This window comes from Clupea harengus, chromosome 13 (assembly GCF_900700415.2).
Source record: "Clupea harengus chromosome 13, Ch_v2.0.2, whole genome shotgun sequence".
NCBI classification, from domain to species: domain Eukaryota; kingdom Metazoa; phylum Chordata; class Actinopteri; order Clupeiformes; family Clupeidae; genus Clupea; species Clupea harengus.
The window spans coordinates 7,838,442-7,848,441 of record NC_045164.1 but is presented as its reverse complement, the minus strand read 5'-3'; the positions used below and the strand labels follow the sequence as shown (position 1 = coordinate 7,848,441).

Sequence of the window (10,000 nt, the reverse complement as noted above, 5' to 3'; positions counted from 1 at the left end):
AAATCACAACAGGACCATGTGTGTGTCTGTTTGAGTGTGTACATATTTCTGTATGCCAATGGTATGTGTGTGTGTTTGTGAGTGTATATGTACGCATACACATGAGCTAATGTGCATCTCTGTCCGTGTGTGTGAGTGTGTTTGTGTGTCTTTCTTGTTTGCTGTACTCGTGTGTGTGTGTGTGTGTGTGTGTGTGTGTGTGTGTGTGTGTGTGTGTGTGTGTGTCTAGGTCCAGTGGATGGAGGAGCATCTGAAGGCAGCGGATGGGAAGGCTGGTGACTCTGAGCTGCACCTCCTTAAACACTGTCAGGAGCTCCAGTCCCTGCTGCAGGGGAAAGATGACCTCATCACAGGGCTCGAGCACCAGCTGGAGGAGCAGGTGTGTGTCTGTGTGTGAGTCTGGCTGTGTATCTTGCTGTCTGTCAGTGAGTGAGTGTGTGTGTGTGTGTGTGTGCGCCTGTTTGTTACTGTGTGTGTGCATAAGGGGCTGTATGTAGGCCTGACTAGCTGTTGGCTAGCGGGCTAAATCCGAGCAGAATTCCCACCCCAAGCAGATTGGGGGCAGTATTTATGTTTGCACACCCCTATCCCTTCATAGTAAATTGGGACAAAGTGTCTGAGGCTTAAGACTACATGTAACATGAAAATCTTTATGTAATTGAATGATATCTAGGCTACCATTACTGTCTCCTTCAACATCAATTGATATTTATGTTACATTAACTTACGTCAAGGCAAACAGACCCTTTTGAGCAAGCTGATCATCTAAGCATTAGTGTTAATCAGTGGGCTTGCTACTGAGCTTCTTGTTGATACTATCTACAGGGTAGCCATGCTTACTTGGATCAATCCGTAAATTCAATCCAGCACTCTGAAAATCAGTTTTTTGAGCATTACATTTCTCCACAAATTAACAAGCACTTTAACTGTCATTATTTTAGCCTCTGAAATCAGATATTATATCTATTAAAAACACATTCCTGACTGTGTGTTCTTTTGCCAAACAATGTCACCCTTGCTCTGCCTTGCTCTTGCATGCTAACGTTGGTGGATATATGGGCAACACAGAGCATAGGCGTTTTTGACATTACCTCAATATGGTTATTCCTTCATATCCTGTTGCTACTTCTACTTAGTTTTGAATGTTTTAAACTAACATTCTTACATATAGCACCTTTAACTATGCAGGTCTTCTACTGAGGACCTTCCTGATCTATCCTGTAGGCTGTAATGAGTAAAGAATTTGCCTGACACACTCTGATAAAGGTCTGCAGACTTATCTTAACTCATGACAACACTTCACTTCACCTATCCACGACAGACAGAGCTTTCAAACTGCTCAGGTCTAATCCACACTTCAACAGAACGCAAGCTGTTGAATGTTTGAATTCCCATCAGTGTGTTCCCCATACTGAAGGCTTTAATGGATGTTTGTCTTGGTGTCCACATCAGAAGCAGATCAGAGTGCAGGATGCCAAGACGGTGGAGGAGAAAGCAGCGAAGATCAAAGAATGGGTGATGCTCAAATTGAAAGAGGTATGTGTGTGTGTGCATTTGTATATTTAGTCATATGATAGCTAGTGTGAGTGTGTGTGTGTGTGTGTGTGTGTGTGTGTGTGATAGAGATTAGGTGAAATTGAGAGAATACATAAGTTTAAGCACAATATGAATATATGTATTAAAACTGATTTTAAGTAAGCTTAATGTAAGCATGTTTTGTGGGTGTAGTTCGAGACGGAAAACACCACTCTGAGGGAGACTAACCAGCAGCAAGGCGCTCAGATACTAGCTCTGCAGAAGCAACTACAAGGTACACACGCATGGAAACACACTCATCCACACACACACACACACACACATACCCTCATTGTTCTTTTTCTCACACAAATTCTCTTTGCTCCCTCCATCTTTCTTGCCCATCTCAGTCCTGGAGCAGATGCGGTCCGGTGGTTCTGTCCCGTCTCGGCCCGGCGAGGCGCACCGTCTCAGTAGCCTGACCTTCGGCTGTTTCCAGGTCCGGGGAAAGAGCCCGCAGGTCCTGACTGGACCGCACTCCGCCCAGCGGCCCGTCTGCAGTGACCCAGCAGTCCCCAGGAGCACAGACAGGAGAACCTCCCCAGGTGAGGGACAGGGGGCGCTGTTGGGTCATCTGTAGTTTCAGACTCAGCCAGAGGGTGTGGCACAGTGGAGTAATATCAGATGCATATCACTTACAAATCTGGGGGACAACATGGGTTCAGGCCAGTTCTGCTGTCACTGGATGCCATGACTGCAATCACAGCAATACTTGTGGGAAACACAGATGAACAGGTTTATCAAATGGTGTGGTTATCACAGGTGTATCCCCACACGTGATTTTGTTTACTGAGACAGTCAGTGTATTTGACCAAGAAATAGTTGCTTAGCGTAAGAGTTTAATTGAGGTTAATTTGGGGTACTGTAATTGTTTTGAAATAGTCTTATATTATTTAGGTGAATCACATATTTGCAATCTGTAGCTATTTCATGAGTTTGATGGAAGTGTCTTTGGCATCTGTCTCTCTCTAGAGCGGGATCCCCCAGAGGCATCGGCAGAGGCAGAGGATCAGTCCTGTGACCCCTCAGACGTCCCCAGACTGGAGGCCCGTGGCGAGGGGGACCCCAGCAGAGGTGGGGGCTCACCGTCCCGTGGCGCGGACTCCTCTGCGGCCTCCCGGCCCGGCAGCGAGGCGTACCTGACGGCGTCGGATGACAGCAGCTCGCTCTTCGACGAGGACATGCAGCGTGCCGAGCGCCCCACCCTCGTGCTCCACCCTCACCACCTCCTCCCCGTCGGGGATGCCGATGATGACGATGACGACGATGACGACGGACCCAGCAACGCCAACGGCAAAGGCAACGACACCGCCTCCCCCGACGATCTGAGCCGCCGGTTCCAGTCACAGCGGCTCGACTCGTCCTCGTGGTCTTCTGGTGACGCCACACTCAGCCCGGGCCTGCCGCCCGCCCTCACCCCGAAACGGCCCACGCCCAGCCGCGATGCCAACGCTGACCCGGCGTCGCCCAAGCAGCCACGGCTGCGCATCCCCGTGGCGGGGGCATCGGTAGACACCGGCCTCGCCAAGAGGCACCTCAGCCAGCCGATGCCCCTGCCATCGCCGCTCCTGGTCATGGAGGCGGGGCGAGGGCGTACGCACACGCGGAACGCCATCAGCATGCTGCGGCCGCCGCGGCCACAGGAGACAGACCTCGACCAGGAGCAGGAGGAGATGGAGACGGGAGGAGAGGAGGAGCAGGGGGAGGAGGAGAAAGGAGAGAAAGAGGAGAGGGAGAAAAAGATCAGCCTAGTGCCAACAGAAGTGCCCGCCAAGATGGCTGTGGTGGAGACTGAAGCGCCCCAGTCACCCCCAAATTCAGTGCCTGCGAATAAACCACCCACACCCCCATTACATCGCTTCCCTTCATGGGTAAGTGTGTGTGTGTGTGTTTGTGTCTGGAGTGTTTGAGGGAAGCAATATTTAGTCTTTGCAATATATAATTGCACGTGTAGGCTATTTGTACAATACTATTTGCACTATAATTTAGGGATTATGTATGGTATTCTACATCACAATGTATTTCCCAGCAATTCAGCATTTTCTATGACATTATATGTGACATTATATTATTGGTGGGTTTTGATGGTTTTAGTAGAAAGTCAATATGAAGGCTAAAATCACTGGCCTTGTATTTATTAGGCCTACTGGAAATTAAATTAATTTGATGATCATTCATATGGTTTGCTCTTTCATTCGTCATGATGTTTTATTATGCATTGACTGTTGGTATCTATTGTCTGTTGCCTTCAGGAAAGCCGTATCTATGCAGTAGCCAAGTCTGGCATCAGTCTGTCTGAGTCCTCTTGCACAGACGTGACCAACAAAGGTGAAATCATCGTCCTGAATCTCTTACATTGTAAAATGGGGGTTGTTAAAGCCCTATTGACCAGTTTTGTTGATATATTTGTCATTTGTCATATTTATATTTGTCGTATAATGTTGTGAGTAGCTAGTCAGGTAGCAACCTGTCATTCCCACTAGCTGCCAAGACCAGTCATTATCTAGTTTTATGCACCGTTTGTTTGGGAAGCCACACAAAACTGTACTTTACTAAAATAATTTGCTGAAATACATCAGTTAGTAAGCTAGCTAGCTTTTATCAGTTTCCACTGTGCTAACGTGTTTCCATGTCAAGTATGCTGTCTGTTAGCGGGTTCGTTTGCAATCTTTAGACAAAACTACCCATAACACCTCATTAACTGATGGCCTCCAAGGTTTCCTGTAATGTGGGGTAGAGAGTGTTTTTGTCCCTCTTCAGTCCAAATCTGTTGTGCTATGATAACATCGCTACAGTATTTACAAGTCAGGGCTCGTACTGCTTTCACTGAAAGGAGAATACCATATAACCTGGAGTCGTCTATGTATTTGCCAAAAAGAACATTCTATGTTTTTTTTCTCCTTCTCATGCCTATTAAATGTGTTCCTCCAGACCCCAGTCAGAAGTCATCCTATCCAGCTGTCCTGCTCTACTCATCTCTCATCTATAGGGACATGAATATGCCTACCTACACCTCACTTAAAGGGGTAAGAGTGTGTATGTATGTGTGTGTGTGTATGTATGTAGGAGGGTGTGTGTGTTTTATGTGTGGTTGTGGATACATCTGCACATGAGTATGTGTATATTCAAAGGCTGGCTCTGCTGATAGTTAAACAGTTAGTTCTGTAGCTCATCTGCATTTGTGTGTGTGTGTGCGTGTGTGTGCGTGTGTGTGTGTGCGTGTGTGTGTGTGTGTGTGTGTGTGTGTGCGTGTGTGTGTGTTCAGAGGGCAACTCTGCTCAGTAGTGATCTGTCAGATGAGTGCTGCAGCTCGTCAGAGGAGGAGAGTTCAGAGGAGTCGTGTGTGTCGGCCGGAGAAGACGGGTCCCTGCGCAGCTCACACACCTCAGAGTCCAGCTCACACAAGGGCAGTCCACGCACGCTCAAGAGAGGTACACACACACACACACACACACACACACACATACACAAAATGAACCCTCACAGACACCACAGACAGGGGCATCCTGAGCACACACAGGGGTACAAAGACACACACACACACATCACACTCTAATGGCCAGATCACATTCTTATGAGAAGTGTGCACACAATAATTTCACTTAAACCTAAATCATAAACACTGAAAGTACTGTGTGTGTGGTGTGTGCGTGTGTGTGTGTGTGTGTGTGTATGTGTGTGTGTGTGTGTGTGTGTGTGTGTGTGTGTGTGCGCGCCTGTGTGTGTGTGTGTGCCTGTGTGTGTGTGTGTGTGTGCGTGCGTGCGTGCGTGCGTGCGTGCGTGTGTGTGTGTGTGTCTGTGTGTGTGTCTTTCACACAGCCGTGTCCATGTCCTCCATGACCTCTGAGAGTGACTATGCCATCCCACCTGATGCCTACTCGACTGACACAGAGTGCTCTGAACCGGAACACAAACTCCCAAAGACCTCCTCACCAGTCTGTGATGGCGGAAAAAATGTGAGATTCTCACACACACTTAACACACACAACACACACTCACACGCTTAACACACACACACATATACTAACTTACTCAAAACAATTCACTGAGGCTGCAATGCGTGTGTGTGTGTGTGTGTGTGTGTGTGTGTGTGTGTGTGTGTGTGTGTGTGTGTGTGTGTGTGTGTGTGTGTGTGTGTGTGTGTGTCTCTGTGTGTGTGTGTGTGTGTGTGTGTGTGTGTGTGTGTGTGTGTGTATTAGGAGTCAATGGAGAAGTCTGGCTACCTGCTGAAGATGGTAAAGACCTGGAAGAAGACATGGAAGAGGCGCTGGTTTGTCCTAAAGGATGGAGAACTGCTGTACTACAAGTCACCAGTCAGTATCTACAGCTCACAGTCTTACACAGCCTTGCACATGCACACAGAGAACCACACACTATTTGATATTCTATGTATAATTAAAGATTATTTTACATAAATGATTAGCAAAAAGGGATTTTATTTTTCATGAAATGCCCTGAGCTGCTGTTTCAGTTCACTATTTACGAATTTATGAATTATCATCACACTGTGTGTGTGTGTGTGTGTGTGTGTGTGTGTGTGTGTTCCCCTCAATACAGAGTGACGTGATACGTAAACCTCAGGGTCAGATTGTGCTCAGTGCCTCCAGCAGCATCACCCGTGGTGATGGAAAACAAATGCTTCAGGTAAGTGTGTGTGTGTGGGTGTGTGTGTGTGTGAGTTTGTGTGTGTGTGTGAGTTTGTGTGTGTGTGTGTGTGTGTGTGTGTGTGGGTGTGTGTGTGTTTCCATGTTTTAACAACTCTAAACTGCCATCTCACCCAACATCCACACCATAAGTGCGGTGGCTATGCCTGTGTCCATTCCTAGTTATGTGTGTCTTCACAGGTGGTCACAGGCAAGCGTGTGTACAGTCTGAAGGCTGACTCTCCTAACCTGCTGGAGGAGTGGCTGAGGGTGCTACAGAGCGTGCTCAGAGTAAAAGCCGCCAGCCCCCTCTTCACCCAACCAGACGCCCGGCCCACCATGAAGGGTCACGTGACTAAGGTGACAATGCTGGCATCCAGCCAATCAGTAAACACCTGCCTTCAACACCACCCCAAAGTATCTACTCTACTATACAGCACACACTCACTCAAATCATGTTTCGGAATGTGTTTGTATGTTTATGTGTGCGTGTGTTTTGATGCATTCACTTGAGTGTGTGTGTGTCAATGGGTCTCTTAATGGGTGAATGTCTAAATGTGTGTGCCTGTATGAAAATGTGTTTATCCATATTCACCTGTCCCTCTTTGTGAAGGTTTTTGATGGTGTGATCCATACCAAACCACCCTCAGTAACCCCCACCAATCCTCCACCAATCCAACCAGTACATATCCTGTACTCTGTCTACGTTATCAGAGATGGCTTTCTTATCTGTCTTTCAGGTCAAGCATGGCTACAGCAAGCGTGTGTGGTGTGCCCTCTTTGGCAAGACCCTCTACTACTTCCGCAGTCAAGAGGACAAGGTGGGTGTCTCTCCAACGCCTTTTGGCCAGACAATCATCATAGGAACCCACCAGTACTGCCCCTTTGTGTTGTGTGTTTGGGTTAGTGTGCATGTGTGTATGCAAGTGTGTATGCATTTTTCACTTAGAATCTCTCTATTCTCTCACTAAAATCTCTCTTATCTGAGTAAATATGGTGTGGATAGTATTTCTGTGTGTGTTGGTGTGTGTGTGTGGGGGGGGGGTGTGTGTGTGTGTGTGTGTGTGTGTGTAGGTTCACCAGGGTATATCTGTATTCCTATATGCATGTGTGTGTGAGATCCAAATGTGTCTTGGTCTGCCTGGCAGTTTCCTCTGGGTCAGATCCGGCTCTGGGAGGCTCGCACGGAGGAAGTGGACCGGTCATGTGACTCTGGCGACCATAAATGGGCATTGCAGGAGGGCAAGTCCTCCACGTGCACCCTCTTAGTCCAGCCCCCTGGCCAAGGGCCCACCTACCTGCTCATCGAGTCCCAACAGGAGAAGGTGAGGCCCTCAGAATGCACAGTCAACCACAGCATCCAGCAGCTGGTGTTGTGAGATGCTGTCTTGTTTGGATGAGGGATTGTTTTTTTAAATAATGTGTTTTGAAGGATTGAACGCCATAACCGTGGCTTTTGGAAGCTCCACTTAGTTCTCAATCTTCTCAGTCCCTTATCTATCGATCTGTCTGTCTTGTTTTTTCGGGTTTGTGTGTGTGTGTGTGTGTGTGTGTGTGTGTGTGTGTGTGTGTGTGTGTGTGTGTGTGTGTGTCTGTACCCACTCATCAGGTGGCATGGCTGTACCATCTCTCGGTAGCAGCGGGCACCAGTGTCGGTCAGTTTGGCACTGAGTTTGAGCAGCTGGTGGGAAAGCTCTACAGTGTAGATGGAGACCCAGGTGAGTAAGGGATGTGTGTGAGAGTGTGTGTGTGAGTCATCCCTAAATGTTAAGTTTCAGGCATTAAGGGTGATATTAAATGAATACCGTTATCCTACATTAGACCAACTCTACTGCTGTCATCATGGCCACTGAAATTAAGAACATGATTGTGTGTGTGTGTGTGTGTGTGTGTGTGTGTGTGTGTGTGTGTGTGTGTGTGTGTGTGTGTGTGTGTGTGTGTGTGTGTGTGTGTGTGTGTGTGTGTGTGTGTGTGTGTGTGTGTGTGTGTGTGTGTGTGTTAGGCTCTCAGATCTGGAGGCATCCAGTATTGTGTTTCAGTAAGGAGGCTCTCAGCTCTCCCCTCACCACCCTCCCCTCCAAAGCTCTACAGACAGAGGCAGTCAAACTCTTCAAGGTGGGACACTTACAATACATACAATTGTGCTCAAATCATCACATCATTTCACTAAATGACAATTCAAAAAGAGGTGAATAGATAAATTAGACTCGTATCTGTTTATATCTGTTACTATGGGAGGCACTTCTCTTGATCTGGTTTCTCAGTATAATCACAACTCAGCATAAGATCCAGATTCTCACACACATCAGCATTAGTCATCTTTACATTACACAGTCATTACACAAACAAAATGGCATACATACCTAAGCTATTACTCAAGACTGAGCTGTCACATTCATGCCATTGAGAGTAATTCCACATGAATAGAGGCACTGATTTTATCCATACAGTTCCAGTGGGTGTGGCCCTGTGCTTTTATCGAAAATGTTCTGTCAGCTACAGCCTTTTATTCGGCATTACAATAACATCAGTGTTTTCAACAAACACCGGCTTCAGTGACTCCATGGACCCTAAATGGTTAATTATGAACACACATAAAAACATTCGTTCTTTGTTTAAAGATTTAGTTAAGGGAATTTAGTTAAGGGAGTTAAGCCCAGGGAAGTTCCATTTGGCAGTAGTCAGGGATTGCACAACACACGGCAGACATTCTAGTTTAAAAGATTTACTGGATTACAAATTATAGAGAAATATAAGTAAATGAAATAACCTTGCAACATGCTAAAGGAGAGATTGCTTAACTGACGAGTGCTATTATTTACTGGGTGTATGGTGAACCCAGTCAATAAAGATATCATCGACCAGTCAGTCAAATGTTTATATTAAGTGAAGTATCTGATGGCATGAATCAGTGGTTTTGTAACATAATAAATGATCTCATCTGAAATGCGGAATGTCTTGTCTGTTTCAGACGTGTCAGCTCTTCATCAACGTAGCCATTGATGCCCCTGCCATCGACTACCATGTGTCTCTGGCCCAGAGTGCTTTGCAGGTGTGCCTGACACACCCTGAGCTGCAGAATGAGTTCTACTGTCAGCTGATCAAGCAGACCAGGAAGAGACAACCACCAGGACAGCCAGGGCCCCTGCAGGTACACCGACCCACCACAAGGGGGAGAGGGGGGCATGCTGATATTCATTTGATTACCTGGAAAAGCCCCTCACTTGCTCAAAATCCTTAGTTAATGTCTCAAAAGTAAATATTTACATTAATGAACATGTCAGTGCCATCATATTGATAAGTCCTTGTGTCATTACTTATGAACAAGATAGTCAAAATCCTTAAAAATAACACTTTTGCATGTAATGAGTTTTGCAATGAACTAATGCCTAAATGTTTTGCGGGGTAAAACTGATCAACAGAGAACCAGTAGAATACATTTTGGTCAACATGACAGAAGCAATGGAAAGTGTAAGAAATGGCAGACAGAAGCAATGGATAGTGTAAGAAACAGCAGACAGAAGCAATGGATAGTGTTGTACATAATCATTTGGTTCAATGTGCCAAAGCATGTGCTATTTGTTCAAAAGAATGAGAAACTGCTTTCATGATATGCTCAAGAGGATGTGGAGGTTGAACAAGTAGTTTTGAGAATTTCAATTCTGATCTGGGAAATGCACCAAAGCAACTGAGGTAAAAGTATACTGTGTACTAATGTCTGTTAATGGGTTTGCCTAGTAACCAGAGGTCCTATGACTCCACATATATATCATGGGAAATCT

The 10,000-nt window shown here is 46.3% G+C and overlaps 1 protein-coding gene across 1 annotated transcript in view; it reads left to right on the top strand.

Annotated features, from left to right (window-relative positions):
* Positions 1-10,000, top strand: part of plekhh2 (pleckstrin homology domain containing, family H (with MyTH4 domain) member 2) — a 33,629-nt gene that overhangs the window by 13,928 nt on the left and 9,701 nt on the right. Inside the window, exons 4-20 of the mRNA XM_031579426.2 lie at positions 230-379; positions 1,453-1,536; positions 1,729-1,810; positions 1,926-2,120; positions 2,548-3,446; positions 3,828-3,903; positions 4,507-4,601; positions 4,841-5,006; positions 5,395-5,531; positions 5,775-5,888; positions 6,133-6,219; positions 6,420-6,578; positions 6,959-7,039; positions 7,367-7,543; positions 7,828-7,936; positions 8,221-8,333; positions 9,190-9,369. Of these exons, the coding sequence (XP_031435286.1) occupies positions 230-379; positions 1,453-1,536; positions 1,729-1,810; positions 1,926-2,120; positions 2,548-3,446; positions 3,828-3,903; positions 4,507-4,601; positions 4,841-5,006; positions 5,395-5,531; positions 5,775-5,888; positions 6,133-6,219; positions 6,420-6,578; positions 6,959-7,039; positions 7,367-7,543; positions 7,828-7,936; positions 8,221-8,333; positions 9,190-9,369 (2,904 nt within the window). The remainder of the gene's footprint in view (positions 1-229; positions 380-1,452; positions 1,537-1,728; positions 1,811-1,925; positions 2,121-2,547; positions 3,447-3,827; positions 3,904-4,506; positions 4,602-4,840; positions 5,007-5,394; positions 5,532-5,774; positions 5,889-6,132; positions 6,220-6,419; positions 6,579-6,958; positions 7,040-7,366; positions 7,544-7,827; positions 7,937-8,220; positions 8,334-9,189; positions 9,370-10,000) is intronic.